The sequence below is a fragment of the Scatophagus argus genome, chromosome 10 (assembly GCF_020382885.2).
Source record: "Scatophagus argus isolate fScaArg1 chromosome 10, fScaArg1.pri, whole genome shotgun sequence".
NCBI classification, from domain to species: Eukaryota; Metazoa; Chordata; class Actinopteri; family Scatophagidae; genus Scatophagus; species Scatophagus argus.
Genome location: NC_058502.1, coordinates 14,838,710 through 14,861,500, shown reverse-complemented (window position 1 = coordinate 14,861,500; position 22,791 = coordinate 14,838,710). Strand labels below are relative to the sequence as shown.

The 22,791-nt window shown below is 40.5% G+C and overlaps 1 protein-coding gene across 5 annotated transcripts in view; it reads right to left on the bottom strand.

Moving 5' to 3' along the window:
* The window catches only part of pde10a (phosphodiesterase 10A), a 56,901-nt gene extending 34,573 nt beyond the window's left edge, over nucleotides 1-22,328 (bottom strand). Inside the window, exons 1-2 of one of the 5 annotated variants that reach the window (XM_046401421.1) lie at nucleotides 21,810-22,328; nucleotides 21,531-21,707 (exon numbers count right to left, since the gene is read on the bottom strand). In XM_046401421.1, the coding sequence (XP_046257377.1) occupies nucleotides 21,531-21,603 (73 nt within the window). In that variant the 5' untranslated portion in view covers nucleotides 21,604-21,707; nucleotides 21,810-22,328. Of the gene's footprint in view, nucleotides 1-792; nucleotides 1,219-21,530; nucleotides 21,708-21,809 lie in introns of those variants that run through there. The other 4 variants (XM_046401419.1, XM_046401420.1, XM_046401422.1 and 1 more) reach the window with 4 other exon arrangements.
* Between the last annotated feature and the right edge of the window lie 463 nt (nucleotides 22,329-22,791).

Below are 22,791 nucleotides of genomic sequence, written 5' to 3'. Positions count from 1 at the left end.
GAAATTTCCTAACGCAACCACTAAACTTTTTGCATAGATTTTCTAATGTTGGAAACAATATACAAATGTATTTTTTTTTTTAAATAAAGATAATGTTAAATTGTGGATTATGCCAGCCTCTGAACATTCACAATCATATTGGGTTAAATTAAAATAATAAACAACTACATTTTAGTAGGACATTTATCAAAGCTGTGGAATAAGAAACTTGTGAATATTACGAGTGTTATATAAATATTACTATTAGTATTTGAATAAACATGAAAAATAATATTTCATGTAACTATAATGATATACATTTCTATCGGAAAATTATCCCTGAACTCACATTTAGGGTTTATTTTCTTATGACACCAACGAGACTTTCTATCCTGACACCGGCGAAAGCTGTGGACTGCGCTCCGCTCTCTGATGCCATGTCTCACTGCAGCAGCGCTGACTGTCCCCTCCATGGCAGACCGGAACGACTCCAATCCGACATGGGATTCTTAAAACCGTGTTGTTTCATTGAAAGGACTGGAGACACACATGCTACATTTCCCCAACTGCAGTCCTCCCCGGACCCCTCTAGTGAAGTCCCCACCCATCCAGATCAGCTATCAATCTGTCATTCATAAAGTTGGGTAGACACATGGGCATATAACGTACGCATGCGGGACCAAAATATGCCCATGTTTTCGCGACTGACTGCCCCTGTTAGTGAAAGTCAAAGCTTTTTATATGTATGCGTAAAATTCATCGATCGTTTTTGTTTTATTCTTAAACAGTGTTGGTCCAACAAAAAATACCTACTTGCACCCAGGAAGCAGTCCGTTAACCTTCTGAAACAGCTTGTTGAAGACGGACCATCTTCCATTTCGGATTGTGAGCGCAAGAAGAGAGAGGAGCCACGGAGAAAAGTGCGCCTCTGCAGCTGCAACTTGGTGCGTCTGTGCAAAAACCAAAACTATTCCAGTACGCGTTGAGTTGATGGTGTCCTCAGGCTGTGCACGGTTTAGGAAGGGCAAGAAGAGCAGTGTGCTGCCCCCCCCCTCCCCTCCACCAGCGCTATGACCCAGCACCGCTGGCCGAGGTGTAGCTATAGTCGGCCCGCCTCCTCGGCGTGGTGGCTCCGTTGTGGATGTGCAGCAGCAGACTGGCGGAGCAGAGACGACGACGCATAGACACGGAGAAATGGGAGTAAACACACACACAGTCGCGCGCACACACACACACACACATAAATACACACACTCACACACGGAGAGAGAGGGGAAGACAGGCGCACGCTATTGTCAAGTCAGCTACAATGATCAAGCACGACGTCCTCTCTAATTTTCAAAATAAAAGCAGAATTGACGCCTGCTATATGACGTTTGGGTTATGCTAAGGGACCCAGTGATAATAGAGAGAATAACCTAATAAAAACTAATGCACGAGAACAAAGAATATGACGGAATCTATTGACATCTATTGACAAAAACGAGACGAAAATGATTGCCAGAGACGAAATCCCATTTGGATTTCGAGGATCATTCGTCAACGAAATTAATACTGCCTATTGTTAAGTTGCCATATTAAAAGATATTAAGAAATTTTAGGCAACATTCACCACGACCCCGAATAGAACTGTCAAAAATGTGGGTCATCTTATTAAAAAAACCTGCAGTTCACCAAGTTTATTTATTTATTTATGGGGAAAAAGCGGCTTTCGTATTTAATTTGAAGGGTAAAATCAATCCTGTTTCCGGTGTTTTTGCGAATTTGACGCGTCTGGGAAGCGCACTCTTGACGCTGATGAACTGCTGTTCCTGTTCCTGAATTTGGCTGCGTAAAAGGGGCCGAGCCACATGCCCAGTGCTCTCCAGAGACACGCTGCTGCTTCCTGATCCACGACTCGGTGGTCAAGGAGGAGACGGCCACAGCCTCCAAATTTACAGCATGGCAGGACAAAGCACTGGAGCGTCAGCTATCGCATGCAGTGACTGAAAAGCTGCAGCACAGTGATTAAAGACCCCTAGTTTAAGAGTCTTGCTGTCCCCCGACGTGCCCTTTAGCAAGGCTCTGAGCAGGCCTTTGTGAACTGCTCAGCAGAGAGAGAGAGAGAGAGAGAATTTAGAGGGATCAATCTGCAGAGTCAGGTAGAATTATCAAAATCAGATTTTATGAATGGCTCGTGTCCAACAAGCCAGTTCATTCAGATCGGCCTTTCACCTGAAGCCAGGCAAAAGACAGTCATGTAGAGCGTGAAGCACGCAGTCTGTCTTGTAAAAATAAACATGAAACATTTGAACACTCTCATCATAGCTGAGCATAAGAGAAGCTTGTTCAATGTACAGAAAACACAAAGTCTATATGTGTGAGAGTGAGTCAGAAAACACTCTAAATACTCTAAACCGTGTCGTCTCTAGCCAGAGATTTTACTGAGGTAAATGAAATTTCTGCCTTTTTCTGGAGCGCTGATGATATTTCAGCTCCTGACTTCAAATATCTGCAGAGACTTGGATGTACTAAAGGAATGTATTCAATTGATTTATTTCACCAGGCTAACTCAGTCGTACATTTACATAAATTATAATTGTAAATATTGCCTTCATTTGGCACCATAAAATAAATCAATGTAGCCCATTCCTTTAGCGAAGGCCTACTTCTGCAAACGACTGCAAAGACTGCACATCTGCAGCGCGAGGGAAACATTTAGACGTGCTCACTAGAACCACAGAGTTATAATCTTAAAAGAATAATATCCAATAACATAGTGACAATCATAAAACTAATCTAATTAACCTCAAATTCAGGTTAACTAGAAGAATATTTCACATTATGCATCAGCTGGAAGCTGAATATCGTAAGAATCATTTGGCTTCTGCAAAATTAGAATTAGAAAATGGCACAAAGAAGATGTACAATCACAACAATGCAAGAGTTTGTTTTCTCTTTTTATTTTTTTATTGTTTATTATCCTTTTTTTTCTATTATTATTTGTGAGGAGCTCACATCGACTTTCAAATGAAGTGAGCTCCTATCTCTACAACCTCTGTAGACGTGTGCTTTTGTTATCAGTGCTCACAGCGCACCTAAACAGCTCTGAGTTGGCAACATGATACAGCATAACGCGTGCCAGAATCCCTCACGGTCGCAGCGGTACATTCTGATCGTGGAGAGAGAGAAAGAGCGAGAGAGGTGTGGGAGCTGTGGCGGGTTACGTCAGCACGTGTGCTATCAATCACTGGCATTCCTACACTGCCAAGCAGCTGGTCCATTCAGAGGTCACATATAGCATAATGGATTCTCTCTGACACACTCGGCCGCTTTTCTTTCCATTTTAGCTTGATGGGAAAAGCCCTTAAACAAAGAGACATCTCTTGTTTCACACATGTGATGCTGCCTTTTGATTCTTTTGCGTGTAATAGCAACAAAGTGTGCATCTGTTCCTTTGAAATGGTAAGCTAACAATATTTATTTATGTCCAGGAATGACCCAGAAAAAAAGCCAAGTAAATTCGCCCATTTAGGTAAAATGAACCGATTAACATGCAGCACATTGTCAGTGTTTTACCTGAGGATAGATACCTGTCCTTTAGGTACCATCTTGAGCTGAAAGATTTATATGCAACTTCCCGTTTTTATAGCTTAGACTGTAAAAACATTAATTACATTTTATTCTTAATTATGAATCTTGTGAGGATAAATAAAATAGGTTATACAATTATTAGAAAATGGAACACAAATGAGAGGAGGCTCTGAGCTGATGAAGCTCAGAGAGCCCTGCCAGCTCCTTCGGGGCTCACCTCTGCATCCTCCCTTCACTCCAAGTAGCTTATGCACGGAAATTTAGATAGAAAACAAATGCTTTAAATCTTTCCCTGCAAAGTTCATGACTGGAAGTTTATGAGCTTATGTGAGACGGTTATGGATGAAGAACTTAAATGTGCGGTAGATCACGAGGGATGCCACAACTCTCTCTGTGACCCAGCGGTGAACCCTGCTGATCCACAGCTCTCCGAAGCGAGAGAGCAACCGTTTTTTAGATGTTCAAATAATTATTACATACCAGGAAGTAACTGACCAGTTTGAGCTGTCAAATCTAACGGATATTTCAGCTGTGTTTAGATTACTCCACTTGGCCAGAAGTACACCTAACCACTGGCACAAATTCTCAGAATAAATAAGAACATGAATTGAACCAAAGTAATTTGTGTTATCTACACAGTATTCTTTACTCTTGCACCACTCAAAATGTATGTGTGAGACAAAGGAAACAAAAGCAACAAACGATTCCAGCAAATCATGTGTTGTCAGATGTTTCCTGTACTATTTTCAGTGCACAAAGCAAACACACTCCCAGCAACACATCGTTGATAGTTAGGGAGCTAATTCTAACCTGACGTTTTACGATTTTGATCAATATATCTTCCAACGACTTTTAATTTCAAATTACAGTAATATTCTAATCACAGTGACATCTTCAAATTTCAACCAGAATTCCAGTTGCCAAAATTAATTAGTTAAAGAAAATGAAAAGCAGCATAATCACTGTAATAATTTAAATTTACTAATTTAACTGATAATATTTTATAAGCTTGTCATGTGTTTTGCAAAACCGTGCAAAATACCTGCAGCTGTCAGATGATTAGAGTGAAAAGTGCAATACTTTCACATGAAATCTAGTCAAGTAAAAGAATAATGCGAAGTTATAAATTTGTAGAACTTTTTATTTAAGTAGTATTGGAGTAAAAGTACTTTAATGCATCCCCCTTACTTGATGGAACTGTACTGAACATAATGTAAGAAATACATATTTGCATCAGGGGTTAGACCACCGGCAGATAGTCAGGTCAACAGAAGGATTTTGTGGCCAAATCTGCATCACAGTTTCTTTTTATTTATTTGGCTGCAGTAGGAATAAATGAACTAGGTGCCATAGACCCAAGAAAACCTCAAAATGTCCACCAGGGTCCTCTCCTGCTTGATCTGTATCAATTTGGACAGGCAGTGCACACTCATTTCTCTGTCAACATCATCCTGCCACCAAATCCCATATCCATCTGTGAATGGATAGCATGTGTGTTACAGGGACATTTATGGAAATCAAAAAGGCGATGATGAAAGTTGAAAACTCATCTGTCTTAATGTGTGTCACATGCAGTATATTTCTATGGCTCTTGGTGAAAGAGCAGCTTTAGTATTGTCCACTGGGGGATGAACAGCTGACTGAAGAACGATGTGGTCGGCAGACATGCTTAACTGTTCTTCCCCTCTCGGCTGTTGTTAGCAAACATCCTCATGATGACTACGGCCTCTGTCTCGCTGCACATCTTCAGACGTGTGCACACTGGTTCACACGCAGAGCCTTACCCCCTACCCCCACATTACGGACCTCATCCACTTCACCACACTTCTGATTCAAGGCACTGTCGAGCTTTTTTTGCACGCTGCAAACACACACACAGATGCACACACATGCCAGAGATGTAAGTGAAACATTTACAGATCACATGCAAGCACATGCAAACATGAACACACATACGCACAGGAGCATTCTTGTATGCACATAGGCACACACACATGCACGCACACACACACACACGCACACATCACATGCGGCAGACACACACCACAGAGACTTTCGGTCCCCTCCCCCCAACTGAATAGTCTGTTCTGACAATCCACAGGACAGCCGGAGCATTGACGTCAGAGGCAGGCCCATGAAAATACAGGGTCCCTGGGGGGCTGAGGGAGTTATGCACATCTTCACAGCCTGACTCGCAACTAGTTCAACAACCAATGAGCATATTACTGACTCTGTTTGCTCTTAGTTGCTGGAAAATGCAACAACATTAATAATAATAATAACAACAATACCAATAAAGGTTCCACATTTACACAAAGTCTGGCATGCACAAATTTGCATGCGACTGCAATGCGGATCATCTAAAACGTGACGTCAGTGGACGTCATCGCGCTGTGATCCATTAGGACAAATGTGAGGTAGGTGCATAATTTAAGTTAATGGAAATACAAACACAACATCATTACCTGACCTCTGTCGTCTCAATTACTGCCATTTTGAATAACTGCTGTCAGACTGTAGTATGTGAGATGTACCCAGAGGAAAGGTTTGTTGCTCGTTCAGACATCCTCACAGTCTCAGGAGAAAAGATGACATCTTTGTTTACTGCTCAATGTTCTGAACCTCTTTCTGTTTTTTTCTTTTCGTCTTCTAAGACATCAGGACATCAGAGCTATTAATCTCATTGTTCTCTCTCGTTCACCTCTTCTTACCTGAGGAGTTTGTCTGTAATCAGATACAGTGTGTGTTGCTGTTCTCTTAGCTGTGTTCTTGTAAAGAAATAAATGATCCCTGCATGAGCATTACACTGTTGGACTATCAGTTTATATGTGTGTGCTTAGATAACACAAAAAACAAGTAAGAGAAATAGCAGGGGATAGGTATGAATTAAATATCTTATGTTCTGAATATAGTGATCATAAATAGAAGTACACAAATTAGTTAAAGCTAGGGTTGCTAATTTATTTTAGAACTGAAGAATGAGTCACTGCAGCAGCCACTGACTGTCATCCAGACAGTAACGTTAGCTACAGCACACATCCCATCCACAGCACTGATCATCAAATTCTGGGCTGGGTAGCCTTTTTGGACTGAGTTTCATTCGTGATGGATATTTTGCTTGCATTTTTATGATTGTGCCATTTATCAGAGTTGTTTGCATATTTATTTAACTAAAAAAGCTAACCAGCTGGCAAGTGAGAGCTACAACACAATAACTGCAGCTACATGGACAATATTTCTTCAGCAAGATTAAAATCATTCTGAGCAGAAATTCCAACTTAGCTGTTTTCATGGACACTAAACAAAGTGATCCTGTAAGATGCGTGTTTGCATACCCATAAGCATTTAATCAGAATCAATTTATTTTGACAAGGACAAAGCACTTTCACCCATTGCGAAGCACCTAATAATCTGTCAGAAATATTATACAAGAAGAAGTTGATCAGGATGTTGATGCAGTTTTTAAGATGGACCCACATTGTGTCCTTGGAACAATATTTGCATTTCTGTTCATTCTAATTAGGCAGCAATCTCAGCAGCACACACTTCACCTGCAGCCTTTTAACAGGAGAAGGATACAAGAGAACCTTTACAGCTCATCAGGAAAGCACCATTCATAGAACAGTTTTATTTGACTACCGTCATGTTTCTGTCCTTCCCCACCATGTACAGAAGGGATATAGTTAATGGGCAGAAATATTTTACTGTTGACTATCAAAGATGTACACCACTCATCACAATTTGATTGAAAATTCCTTTTGATCAAGCAGGATCATGTCAGTCTTTTCTGACTGAGATCATTCAGGTTTAATATCACAGAGTACACTAAGGTTGTCTATTCTACATTTGGATTTCTGTTTCAAAGTGAACTTTCATGCCAGACAATCAAACATTTAAAAAAAAAATCACTATTGCACCACTCTAGAGAAACCACAACTGATCCTTTAATCTAAAATCATCAAACATCACTCATGCTGGATTCATGTGCATTACATAAAATGTTTGAATCTCATCTCATTCATGGCAGATCTGCTCACTTTTTTGTGTCGTCTGTGGTCTCCATTATTAGCTTGTAGATTGGTAACTAAGCCAATCATTTATGACTTTTGTTTCTCAGAAAATGGCAACCAAGACCAAGAGGGAAGCAGGAATGAGAAGGTACAGGTCTCTGCATTGTCTCCAGTGATTATTCCTCGCTCAGCCTGCATATGAACTGGTGTGATGTCACCACAATGCCATCCGCAGCCATACACTTCTCTGGAAATTGGTGAGAAAGTCCATCCAGAGGGTGTTGGATTATCAAAGACATGACCATGATTTTTTATTCCCCGAGCATCGTAGAAGGTGCATCAGTCAAGTTACATGGACAGCTATACTCCTCTGGTTTGTCCATCTAGCTTAGGGGGAGGTGAGGTGGACCCACTACATGTAATTGTAAATGCATATCCAAGAGGTTTAGAATGTGTGATGCATTTCACTGTAGTGAGGAAAGAGGAAATTTGGGAACATTTGTTGACTTGAATCAAAACAATTTTCTTTTCAACTAGATGATTCTTGGAATCTTTAGATTGTGCACAAGAAGCTTTGATGGCTTCCTCCTTGTTGTAAAAAAGCTGAGTCTGGGCCCAAGGTCTCAGTCAGATCCAAATACACTTTTAAAAACGCATTTATACTTGATGATCCACCTATTTTCAGGGATGCAGCTAAAAGAACCTATTCTTCTGAATAGCAGCTGGTTTGTCAAGCTGTAGGTGACCAAAGGTAAAGCCTGCCCTTTCAGGACCACACATCTTGCTTGCATCTCGGAAACTCTGCCTCCTCTAGGCAGGAGTTCATCTGAGCTTGAGACTAGAGCGTCTGCACAGCTGCATGTATTGCCTTGCCTATATCTTGGAGGACTTCCATCCATGTGGTGAACATGGTGACAGGAAATTAGGGTCCAGTGCAATGGAACCATTAAATGAAGGCTGATTTTTGCCAGCATTGTCACATCTGTGGAAGCGCTGTGTAGATTACACAGCAGGGATTACATTTTGTGACCCCCAAGGGCAAGTGTCCACTAATAAAACTTCAGCTGCCTGAATGTCCTTCCAGAAGACACACAACACTGGCTTGTCAACAGGAAACAGCCTAATCTGGTGATGGTTGCCTTTTATGGACTCACTGACAGCAACAGCATGTTCAGGGAACCTGAGGAGGATGGTTTTCCTAACTTTGGGGTGGAGCTTATTGAATGACTGATCTTTTTTTCTGCTCTTTCCATTATGATGTATTATGTGATATAGGATTCTACTGTCTGCTCTGCTTCCTCTGCAGATATCTTAGACCCACAATCGTGCTGCCCCTTGCAGCAGGCAAAGGAAACAGGCCTCAGTACATCTGGCATCTTCAGTATGACAAGTTTCTTGCCAAGAGCTGTGTTGCCCTAACAGCACAGCCTACACGGGACCATGAAGAGCGGCTGTCTGGGTCCCGGAAATAAATATCTGCCATCCGCACTACCATCTATCTGCCAATGATACTCCAGAGTTTAAGAACAAGTAATACTGAAACTGTATGCCCCTTCAATGGTTCAACATTCACATTCAACACATTCAGATTGAACTAACTGGATAATCCAACCCAATTTGGCGAGAACACTTACAGTAAATACAAGTGTGCAATTCAGGCTAGACACTGTTTTATTACTCTCCCGTCGACAATGTACATCTCACAGAAACATGTAGCATTGAGATATTCTATCTATCTGACTTTGTATCAGGTTTGTCATGGTTGTTTAGTCAAGTCTGACAATTATCTGGTCAACTTTTTGTCAGATGCCACAAACAGTTGACAGTTGTTCAATCAGTCAAAAAAAAAAAAAAAGAATAGCAATAATACTTGACTTGCAAAATTCCTGCACATGCTTCTGGCACCAAATGTTTTGAAAACAGATGTGCAGATGTGATTGCCACATCTAACTTAACCCTAAAGTTTAAAAGAACTTTGTTGATAATCTATAATAATTTTAGCACAGATCTGGCAACGTCTTGACACTCATCATTGCACAATATAATATATAATAACTGAATCAATGATGCTGCTCTAGAGGCTCTTGCTGATTGGCTTTGGCACCCATAAAGCTCAGATGCTCTGGCCATCAATCTTATCAATTCTTTATCAGTTCTACTTAAGGCCACACTGAATCAAACCATGTGCCACTGATTTGCGTTTCCATTACCAGTTCAACCGCATTGAGTCATGCTGAGCGATGCCTGAGATAAACCATTTCTGGAGTAGTGCCTGTCTTTGAGCTCAAACAAGCCTGTGTTACGAGAGAGAAAGACATTTTAAAGTCTCTGTGTCTTCAGCTTTCAGTACTTTTGTGTCTTCTAATCAAATCTCTGTGGTCTGAAGTTTATTTTCTCTCCTGTGCGCCTGTTTATACTGTCACATATCTGCTTTATTTTACCATTTAATCATGTTTTTGGCTGTAAGTGTCATGTTCAGTTAGCACCTAAAACTCCAACATTTTTCTCCTTCATAATAAAAGCCTTTTAATAACACAATAAAGGGAAACTATTACTGTGAAGCATTTATAGGAAATTAAATGTGTTTCACCTAATTTGGGTGGGGTGGAGTGATTAATGCGAAAAATGCTCCCTCCACCCCCCTCCGGCTGATGTGCCCTTGAGCAAGGTACTTAACCCCCCCAATATGCTCCCCAGGTGCTTGATGCTGCCCACTGCTCCTGTGTGTGTTTCACTGCATGTAATTTGCCGGGTGTTGCATGTGTGTTCAACTAAGGTCAAATGCAGAAGACGAATTCACTGTGTGTATGTAAAAATATATACACTGTCAATAAAGCTGATTCTTCTTCTTCTTCTTCTTCTTCTTCTTCTTCTAGAATTGATGAAGCCTTGTTAGCGGCTTCCTCAATAATTCTGTACAGAGGAAAGTGCAATCAACAACAGCCACACTGAAATTTCAGATGAGGAGCTGCAGCATGTCATCGGTTAAAGACACCTTCAAGCAGGTAGCCCTGTGGGAATGGAGATATAAATCCCTGCTATAACTAGAGCCAAGTGGAACCAAATCAGCACATGCATGGAAAAACCCCTTATGTTGATTGCTCAATGGGACTTTTTCCCAGACCATAGCAATTAGCTGGAGGGTACTTATGTCAAGTTGCACCTTATCTGACTCATACATGTAATAAAGACGCTGAAGAAAATTACGAAAGGTAATAACTGTAGGTCTCAGGAAATGAAAGTCATCACTGTATTAACATGTATAGAGGAGATCTGTATAGCCACCACATTTTCAAGGTGGGCACCAAAGATCAGTGTCACCAATTCACCATCTGACCAAATGTGAACTATGGTGACAATCCGCCCTTCTGTTCTTGATTTATGCCGTTGAAGCACAACTTTAAAAGTATTTTTGCAGAACATGATGTCACAATGACGCTGACCTTTGACCTTTTATGAAAAAAAGGCCGGACATTCAAAAATGGATGATATTTTCCTATCTTTCTGCCAAAATATAATCAATGCATTCCTGTTACTGACTGACCAGTGCAGACTGATGTGATGTGTGCAGACATCCAGAATCCCAGGTGATGCTAAAAGTTGACTAAAATGTAGTGACGAATGTATTTGATGTTGTTGTCCACGAAAACTGTTAAAGATAAAAATGACTAAAATGTCACCAGATGTAATGACATTCACTCCAGGTGATCCTGAGGTAACACGTACATTGACTTTTGACCACCACATTCTAATCAGTTCATCCTTAAGTCCAAGTGGGCATTTGTTCCAAATTTGAAGAAATCCCCTCAAGCAGTTCCTGAAATATCACGTTCATGAGAAAGGGATGGACGTACAACCTGACAACCTAATGCCTCTGGCCATGTCCTTCTCCGGTGTGGAGGCGTAAAACCATGTTATAATAAACAATAGTTTTCCTTTAGGCTGTACCAGTGAAGCCTCTTGTGGTCGGGTGGAAAGACACTGTTACCATGTGAACTGTTGGAGGCACATGGGTGTCTACACCTTCCCGAGACCACACTGGGACTTAACAGCAAAGGACTGCTGGGCAGAGAAAATGTCCTTTCTACAAAGGAGAGAATGGCAAAAAATAAGAAAAGAAACAGGAAATGAAATAAAAATGTCTACAAATTTATAGTGTTCTATTGCCCAAGACTGAACATTCAAAAAAAAAAAAAAAACATTCAAAATGTCTTATATATACATCACCAGCATTTATGGTCTCAACTCATCGAATGTAGAACATTTAATTGACATACCATTGATATCTTTTAGTTATTTGACTAAATTTTACATGCTATATGGAATGCTGAATTGAGTTCTTTAGGTCCAATTTTGGCTTTATCACTATTTGTGCTTAGAAAAGAAAAACAGGTTACAGCAAGAAATCTTAAGGGGAACGATTGAAAAAAGTAAATAAAAGCAGCCTGACGAGAGGCAAGATATGGCCTTCCACTACCGGTATTTCTTAACAAGTCAACAATGACCGATGAAATTATACATAACAACACAACTACCGTCACATAAGAAATACTGCACTGTGTGTAGCACCAGAAGGATGACATCACTGACAAAATTTATATTTTATTTTGCTCCAGTTTTATTAACAAATGTTCAGTTCCAAATGATTAATTATTTGCAGGGAAAGTCTCATGTAATTTACCATTCAGCAGAGATCAGGGCAAACTGTGGTGCCCCTGGAAGCTGATGGGTATTCTAGTTCATCAGCGTAACCTGAAGAAAGTCGATCTAGACAGCGAATTAAGAAAAAAAAAAAAAACAAAACATCCAAACACTGGTGACGTGGGTTTGTAAAGCAGCGCTGTGAGCAGGAGAGCTTACTCCGACTGCAAAATGAAGTGTTTGTGAATTCAGGGCACTGCCAGAATTCCTCTGCTGAAATTCAGAGTGTCAGACACACTGTGAGCAGACAATGTGGACAGCTGTGCTACAGTACGACTCTGGCCAAATGCTATCATGTTAAAGGGTTTGTACAGTAAAAAAAAAATATAGTTAAGTCTTTAGTCTTTAGTTCTTTAATAGTTCTTTAGACCTAAACTTGCTGTATGTTTTTAATCTACTGCAATGGAGTATTTTTAGAGACTGATGAAAAATATAATATGTCAGTCTTTCAGTTTCCCTTCTCCACTCACAACACACACTTTTATATAAGGTGTACATTTGTAAATTATATTAGTTGGATTACATGCTTTTAGTTATTGTGTTTGTTGTTTTAGATTATTAGTTATTAGACTGAACCTGGATGGATACATTTGATGCAATATTTTGTTTATTTAAAACTTGTTCTTGCTCCTTTTAACACTGCATGGTGCAGTTGGTGGAGGAAGCCTAATGATGTGGTCCATAATGAACATACATCATAGTATGTTTCAACAGTTTTAATGCAGCACTCAGATGAAACAGTGGAAGCCTTCTCCTGCTTGTGTGCCACATGCTGACACATTTAATGTGACCGTATAACACCTCTAATGCTCTCAGTGGCTCACTGTGATTCAGACCTCGCGCTGCACAATTAAATTCAAAAGCAAGGAGGATTAACATGGATAATACGGCAAGAAATAAATGAAAGAAATGTTGATAAATATTATATCAATTCAAGAAAGGAAACAGAGCGCAGAACAGACAGGTAGTGCAGATATGTGGTGTTGAGCGCTGCAGTGGAGGGAACTGCAGAAAGCACATGAATAAAAAAACATTTAAATGGGAGCAAAAAAAAAAAAAAAAAAAAAAATGTGATGAAAGAAGTGTGCAGGAGGAGGAAGGGGGTTGGTGGGTGTATCTGCGTCAGAGCTGGAGCCAATGAAGTCAGAGATGGGGCTGGCTCGAGCAGGAGACGCTGTTACTGCCACTCACAGCGCCCGCCTAGGCCTCATGTCCTCTACGTCACAGAGCTGGCACAAATTATGCCTGCCTGAACGTTTGCCTTGGACACAGACATGCACACACACAAGGTAAAAATGCAATTTATGTGCATGACACACACATATACAGCATCATTTAGTGCCATTTAAATAAGCACCAGCAAACTTGTATTTGATTCCCTATTGAAATAAAACCACAAAGAAAAAAACCCCCACCTCATTTCTGAAAGAAAAAAAAAAACAGTGCAGAAAAGTGGGGAGGATTTTTACATCTTTACATATTATGTAACTTCAAGCTGCTCACCATCAAGCTAATGTTTATGTATTTAAGTAAATGTAGCATATAGCCTGAGAGCTGCTGCAAGTGCCAATATTTCCAGAGCAACCAAACGGTTTCTTGCGTCTGTATCAAAAGATGGATTGCTAATAAATCAACTCAGCCAGCATTATATGATTTGTTTATGCTATAGTAGTTTACTATTAAATAGTATTTGTCAGGGGTGGTACTTATTCAGCTATTAATTAGGGATTTTAATAAAATCCTTAAAAACAATTAGCACAGTGCTTGTCCTTATTTATTTCACAAACAGAAAACAAAACATTTTAAAAATATTAAAAAAGAGTTTTCTCTTTTACATTTTTCCCCTGCCTCCCTCCCTCTCTCACACACACATACACACACACACACTAATCTATCTCTCACACATGCAAATCCTGGTTATGTAGATTAGCAGGCAGTGTTTCTGCTGGCATCACATCTGACCTAGATTATCACATCCGTAATTCGAGAGGATGACAGTGTTGATGAGCATGTGGTCAGAGGTCTGTGGAGGAGAAAGAGAAAAAAAACAAAACAAACAGTGGCTCGTTGGCCTTGCTGACGTCACTCTGCCATGTAAAATGCTTCACTGTGCAATCTTGTAAAATTGCAGGCAAAAGAGGAGGTCAAACGTGTCTCTTCAGATGCATAAAAATGAGAGCAGACATGTGCGACCATGTGCTGTGCTCAGCCATGTGTATAAGAAACACACTTCTGCAAAAATGTTCCAACTCAAACGAAAATGTGAAAACATGAAATTTTCCTGCGTTGGATAATCATCCATAATTTTTTTAACAGGACAATTTTTTCTGTCCACCATCGGTGTGTGATTGTTTTTACTGCTATGTGGGCTAAAACACGACTCAGATTTTGTTTTTGTGCTTCTGACGCTCTTACGACAAGAGAGCAGCAGCTGTAGCTTTGCAGATGTCACATCCTATAGGTGATGACGCAAGCAATGAGACTTGAACCTGACCTCATCAGCTCCCCATCAAACCATCACTCTCCTCTGACACACACACAAACACACATGCACACACAAACAATGATGATTTACAAAAGGCAAAGACTGTCCTCACTGTCCTCCTCATGATGATACCACTCGGCTTGTTGAACACTCGTGTGCTGACCTCTGAGCTGACATGCTAACAGCGTACTGGCCAATGGATCATTTCTGACAGCTGGATGATGTCACACAGCCTGTCAGTGTGTGGTGTGTTTCTTGTGGTGGTGTACAGTGTGTGCATATAGCGAGGTGCAGCCGACAGACAGCGTGACTCTGCTCCTTCTACAATCAGTACACATTTATACACCAACAGGAAATTGTCTTTAACACAGCAATACAGTTTATGGCATTATACAAAATGTGTGTGCCTATATATATATATATTTACACACACATACACACTTCTTTATATATATATAATATAACTTCATCGATATATATATATATATATGAGAGAGAGAGAGAGAGAGAGAGAGAGAGAGAGAGGTGTGTGTGTGTGTGTGTGTGTATGTAAAAACTGGGCAACTGTGGCAAGAGTGGTGCAAAATATAATTAAAATCTTTACCAAATATTTCACTTATACAAAAAATACTGCAAATGTCTTTTGTAAAAATAATCAATAATCAGATGCTTAAATTGCAATTTCATTTAATTTCAATTCAGTATTAACAGAAACTACATGGGGAAAAAACACACAGCGACTAAAGCAAGAATGAAACAGTCATTGAAATGAAATGCAGCTGACTTTATTATTAATTTGTATGGAGCTGATATAAATCAATCTAGTGCCTCAGAAAAGAAATGTTTTTAAAAAATGAGAGAGTTCCATATCGAGCTCAAAGAATTCAGGGAGTGGCCGGGGGAACGAGCACGAAGAGGCTGCCTGCAGCACTCATCAGAAGCCAAACAAAGTCGGCATGAATCATAGGTGAGAAATATGGATGCTGACGTACAGGCCTGTCAATCTCTCCACACGGCAGACATCAGAACAGGCCAAGACGGCCAAGCAGCCAGACATCAGGTCTGCCTGTTTACTGATAACACATGGACACAATCCATTCATCAGCCACACACACACACACACACCTTGCCCCTTAATCACACTGAAGTAAATTTAAGATTGTTTAAAAGTGGGGAGATTAATGTGAGACACTGATATCCCATCATAATATGTATCATGAATGCCTTGTGATATAGTGTGGCTGACTGTATCCATATGTGACAATGAGATTTTGTAAATGTAAGTCCAAGTGCAGTCATGTGTATGTATCGTTACAGACTGTGTGGCTTGTATAACTTTGAATAAGGTAGAATGAAGGCTTCATGAGCTTTGGCTTTCATTTTTCTTTTTTCTTTTTTTCCCCCTTGTTCAAACTCTTGAGTGCATTATGTGTCTTCAGTTGGGCATCATAGAATATACATATAAAGTTTTTGTTTTTTGTTTTATTCATGGATTGAAATAAAACACACAAATCAGTCAGTCTATGACGCACAATATTCATTCTCAGTTCGTTCTCAGAGAAAACCTCACTTTGCGCAGCACTGCTGTCAACTTGAAATTGTGAAACTGAAACTCAATAACCTTAGTGTAAGGTAACAACAATGTTTTCATTTAACAATAAAACAGAACTATTTTTTTTGCTTTATACCTTTTGCTACTTCACAAAAACTATGATAGTGAAATATCCTTTGACATTTGAGGATCATGTAAATCAACAAATTTGTGGGGCCATTTCAGCAGCCTTCAACAAGTTTGCAAATGATAAAAATAATTTTGAAAAATGGTGAAAAGAGCGACTGGTTGTCTGCTCCATAGTAAATTTTTCTGACACTGCTCTCTGGGTTTTATCTTTATACTTTAGCCCCACCTGGTGTCTGTCTGTCTGTCTGCTACTCTGATTGATAAAGGCATTTATTAACTATTGGCATGGGCAAAGGTCAGCATTTGGTATAAATGTAAAAATGTAAAAACAAAATGCTGTAATTAAGAATTTTCACATTTTTTCCCGATGCACATCTTGGTGTGCACTATTGGGATCTGCAATACACGTCAAGACCACTAAGTGGTATTCTTGTACAAGTTGAGCTTGTTCCAAACAGTCCTAGACTGAAGCAGCTGTGCAACATGGATGAGAATATTCATGAGAATATGTGAGCGTTTGAATGTGTGTGAGGTTGCATGTGGTTTATACACTAAGTGCTCTGTGGCGTCACAAGAGTGGCAAACAGCCCTGCGAGTCTCAACTGCAATTCTACAGTCTTTCAGCTCTGTGGGCACAGAGCCAACTTAAGGAGACACACATGGTACACCGCTGGAAAGCCATGCTGGTCTATGACGCGGAGCTGCTACTCAGTTTAATCTATGAGGACACACTAGTCCACAAGATGTGGAACTATTCTCTAAACAGGAAGTCTAACTGGCCTTGACCGTACTCATCTCCTGTCTCACAGGGTCTTTTTGTTCACGCAAGTGGATGCCATTTTGTAATGTTCTTCTTGACATATTGTTAATGAGGTGGGAGCATCATGACTGTGTGGAGAGGAGAGGATGAATGGATACTATTTGCTCTAAAGGCTCTGATGCAAAGGAAAACAAAGACAACAGGCATTTTTTTTTAATCCCACCATTCACCATATAAACTCCTCTTTTAACAAGGAAAAATTCTTCTGGTTTCCTCTTCTTCTTCAGTCCACACTATAGGAATGACACATACATGGCTGCATTCGGAGTATATTAGTGTGCTTTGAAGCTAGACGGCAAGTCTTTTCTATACATTCCTTTCGCCTTGACGTCTGTTATAGCTTGGTTTTCTCACATAGCTACTTAACCAGGACCAATAGGCCAATAGTCCACTTTTCTGATAAGCAATCATAAAAAAGTTTAGATGTTATGTAAATAAAACAAAATCCAAAAACTTGCTAAAAACAGTACAAACACAGTATATTTAATGTTTTAACTCATCAACTTCATCAATTAATTTAAAATTGATTTATCTGATTGATTTATATGATAGCAGCAACACGCTTCCAAAAAGTTGGCATGGGGCAACAAAACCCAGGGAAAGTTGCTGAATGTTCAAAAAGCACCTGTCTGGAACATTTCCTGTGTAAACAGGTTCATTGGTAACAGGTGATGGTATCTTAATCGGGTATAAAAGGGACATCCGGTTCACAGAACTATTTCCAAATCATTTCAAATCCAATCATTATATGCAGCTACAACCTACTGGATTTTAAGATGTATGACATTTCTTCTGCCAAATCTTGCACTGTTAACAAAAGTGAAAAATAACCTGTATCTCCACCCTGATTTGGACTGGCTCCAAAATTTAATGGATTCTTATTTGGCCCAGGCTACACATCTCTCACCCCATGTGTCAAGAAATCTTTGCCCAGTAGTTTCTCTGTAATCCTGCTGACAAACAGACAAACTAACCAAACAGAAAACACAACCTTCTCGGGAGAGGCAATAAAACAACTGCAAGTATCAATTAAGTCAGACACCAAGGTTCATGCCTGGCTGTGCACTGGTATCTGACTGTAATGGAAGAGAGCTGGTCATTTGAACAGCTGAAGGCTGTTGACCAGCTGTGGTGGTGGTTGATGGGTGGGAGTGGCCCTCTAACGGACAGGTCCAGGCTGCACACCAAGAGCCAACACAAAAAACGCTTTGTGATCCTGATATGAATCTCAATTGGTCTGTTTCTACACCTCCCCTCCTGGCCTCACTGAGGATATCAGAGGGAACAAAAACGATCTCCATGAGAAAATTCGAGCACGAGCACTCAGAGACAACAGTGAATGGAGCAGCGACAGTAACAGCATAACAGTGACTGGTGCTAGTTTTCAGATTCTGGTCGTGATGCCCAAATGTAGAGTGGCTTTATTGTATTTGTCTGCTTCAATAACAGCAACCATTTATTTTGGATAAATGACTGATTCACAAAACAGCTTAACTTTAATTTAATTTCAAGATAGTTTTAGATAAGATAAGATAAGATAAGATAAGATAAGATAAGATAAGATAAGATAAGATAAGATACGATACGATACGATACGATGAGATAAGATAAGATAAGATAAGATAGGCCTTTATTAGTCTCACACGGAGGAAATTCATTTTGTTTAAAACATTTAGCTGACTGAATGCACCTGAGAGCCAGATCCTCCAGACGAGCAGTTCTGTAACAAATACTTGAAAAGATAAGCAAAAAATCATGCACTGCTGCCAGATTTTTAAGAAAGAAGCATTTTGTGAGAATATAATCTGGTTCTTTCGCGAATAACTCCTTGGTGAGCGAACCCCCATTTCCTTTGATAATGTACTGTATAATGCACAATGATGTCAGCATGCTCAAAAGCATGCAGGAGGTCAAAACCTTGAGTGGGAGGAGTCCAGTGGGTGTGTACCCCCTGAGTAGTCACAGATGCTATGCACAGTCAGGGAAGGAAGCGCCCGGCTCTCCTTCCATGTTAGCCAAGGGAAACTCTTGCTTGGGCGTTTGCCCAAAAAGATGCTGAGCCAAAGACTGTGAAGTAAACAAGTTACATCTTCAGTGCAAACAAACAAGTCTGCACGCCTTCGGAAGCCATAATGTTTATGAGTTCATATTAAGGTCTTAAGGGGTCAAGTTTCAAAATACCTTCCTCAAGTGGTACCTAACCACACTTATAAATATGACTTTATTTGTCCATGTTTTGAGATATTTGTTTGAGGGGTTTCTGCTTCCATCTTAATGCAGTTGAGGTTGTTTTTTGCTGCTAAAAACATTGACAAATTACTTCATTATTCTATTATCATTAGAATAAGCATTTCTCAAAATAATCCATAGACCTCACTGATGATAACCACATATATACTCGTGTATGAACAGAAATATTAAAATATAATAATGTGATGCAAAGGAAACACCACACATCTTGTCATCATGTAAGCCGTTTTCACTGCTACTGCACTATTCATGCAAACAGGCACGACTCTCTGCTTGAAGGTGATGCTGTTCTTGGCCTTGAACTTACAACTCCTGTTATGATTGCCAGCATAATAGCAGCCACACTTCTGTTCAAGGTATTTCAAAAGCTGCCTGCTGAAAAAGAGGAATGCTTTAATTTCAAGCAAAAGGATGTGTTGAACCCAGGTTTTCAACTACACCGATCTCGGATCACATACACTGTTAGGAAGATAAAGCATAACATTCCTACGAATAGGACTGATTTTGGTTTATACTGGATATTGTTTACCATCCAAAGAGCATGCAACAATTTGCGCACATTTATATTTTAGAATCCAGTCATCCTCATGACTGGATTAAAGCTCCCCTGACCCTCTGTGTTTAATCTCAAAGAAACCTGACCGGTGAGAACAGTTTGTTACGCTCAATGTACACTGTGGCCTTGTCTTGTGTCTGTTGTTAAGTGTAAAATAGCTCCCCAGTCCTCAGTGCAGAATCATTAGCAATCAGTAAGGACCAGTCCGTGGCGGGGCCAGAATGGTGGCCAAAGGTAGCACTTGCCCCTTCTGGTGAACCCCCTGCCAGAGTCAGAAGGTTATGATGGGTAGTTGGCTTTTTAGCGTCACGGATAGATTATCACAGCCAGAGGTCAGGTGACGTACAGAGAGCGACAAAGTCTGCATATGCAGGCAGCTGGAGTGGATGAATAAGGTCAAACAGACCCAGACTTTCACCCAGGACACTTATGTTTATGTCCAGAGTAAATTAAAAAGTCAAAAGTAAGTGCTCATCTATGTTATTTTACAAAATGGAGCTTAAGCTACATTAATTAAAACTGTGACTATCTCTTAGCATTATCCGTCCTCTCCAACGGTGTGGTTAGGAGGTCACTGGCAGGTGTGGACTTGATTCGTATGGACTAAAGTCACAAAAAAAAAAAAAAAGACTTGCAACCCAACTCAGACTTTACCATCAATGACTTGTGTGAAAATAATTGTTACCTTGACTTGAGACTTGAGTGCAAAGACTTTGGACTCACTGACTTGCAAGACAATGAACTGATCTGGTCAGTGGCAATGGATCTATTCAGTTGTTTAGGTATGAGGATGTATTGTGGATTGCTGAACACACCTAATGGGTGCAGGTCCAGTGTCCCTGGACCACAGGCCGTGTAAGAAGTGACTGTTAACATTTTTCCTCTAAATTCACACAGTACATATCAATATATCAACTCACTTCACAACTGGAAAAAGTACTGTTGGTGAGCCACCATTATACTTCACATGTGTATAATCCAGTTTCTAAATCAACAGGTCGTTCTTTTGCTGTATAATGACAGTCATACCACCAACCGAGCTGAGTGCACCCAGCCTCTATAACTCTCATGCCACAGTTTGCATTTCCTGTACTTTCTTCTGTAGCTGGAAATGAAAGGCTGTTCTGCAACCAGACCTAATGTCACACAAATCTGACTCTGCTGGGAACTGATGAGAGATTATAAAAAGTAATCCGCAGCAACACAGAAGATTGTTTTCTAGGGACAGAAATACCTATTTGAATGGGGAGGTGATTGCATGGCAACACGGTCATGTACAGGTTTAATACTTTATGGATCCATAGAGTTAATGCAGCAGCTAATGTGCGCATCCCCGGGGCAGTGGTACCAACTCTGAAATGCTACGCAGACACATCAAAAGCTACACGAATTCATCAAACATTCCCTGAGGATATCAAATACCTTATAACAAACAGTTCTGCTTTCAAGCTGCCATTTGTGACCACGACTCCTACCTTGGTCGCTGCATCCTGCATGCGGAGATTCCTCAAAGTCCTGCTCGTCAGGACTTTTCCGTTTCTTCGACATTTGCTGCTCCCTATTTGACTGATGGATCTATCCACCGCTGAATCTATATCTGCTGAGAACGTGAGACTTCCTCAACCAGCAGGGTATACAGCACATACAACAGTCTGTGGGAGGCGAGAAGAGAAATGCGAATAAATGTCAGTCCCATTCATTCAGATCCCCTCTCTGTGTGTCCTCTTTCCAGCGTGCTGTGTGCGCAAAGTTACCATGTGGTGGCCAACCGAGCATCTGGAGAGGCAGCGAGGCATGGAGCCGGTCTCCTCCTGATTCCCGTCGTAATCGGACAAGAAGCGTCTCCACGGACGGTCTGAGGCTTATTTCTCTAGACAAATGAGAAATATTTGGAGCTGAAGTGATTTGTCGATCACGTGTGTCGCGGATTACGCTTGAACCCCGCTCAGATGGAAATTACGCACACGAGGAAACTTGTTGATCCCCTTCTTAATGATAAAAAAGTGTTTTTTGTCAGCCAGGGTGTTTTCTTTAAAGTCCATTTAGATTTCCAACGCTGTATGAGGTGTTTTGCTTAAATGGTTCCCGGCGACGTCAGACTACAAGTCTAATCAGGCATAGATGACGCACAGACGACTCACCGAGAACTCTCGGGTATCTTGAAGAGTATAGGCCAATGTAAACGGAGATTAGCTGGACGTGGTCTGCATGCTAAAGTACACCAAAGCATGTGTCCTTTTGGTCGCATGTGAGCTAAGCCGAGGGTAGAAAATGTTCCGGTAACATCTGCGAAGCCGGCATAAAACTGGAGACACTGTACTACAGAAGTAGTGTGGGTAGGGCGCGCAGTACAATACCTTCTCTCTTACAATACCATCAGTCCAGCGACGAGTACAAAACAATCTATTTGTCTGTGACACTTCTTGCGCAAAACCTTCTGATCCAAGTGCCGTAGTAACATAAATCGAACAAACAAGCATTGTGTTATGAGGACCGGTACTGCAGGATTAGCTTTGCTTTCACTTCACTATGCGGGAGCCACAGACCAACTTGAAAATAAGCGGAGAATAAATGCAGCAGGAGAGTCGCGGTGTTGCGCTTAGTCTACTACAGAAGAGGCAATGACGCCACCGGTCTGGCTTTTACAAATTGCTTGATGGTAGTTTTCCCCTCCGGTCGACTCAGCTTGAATGCCAGAGAATAAAAAAAAAAAAAAAATCAGCCCTCCGCTTTCAC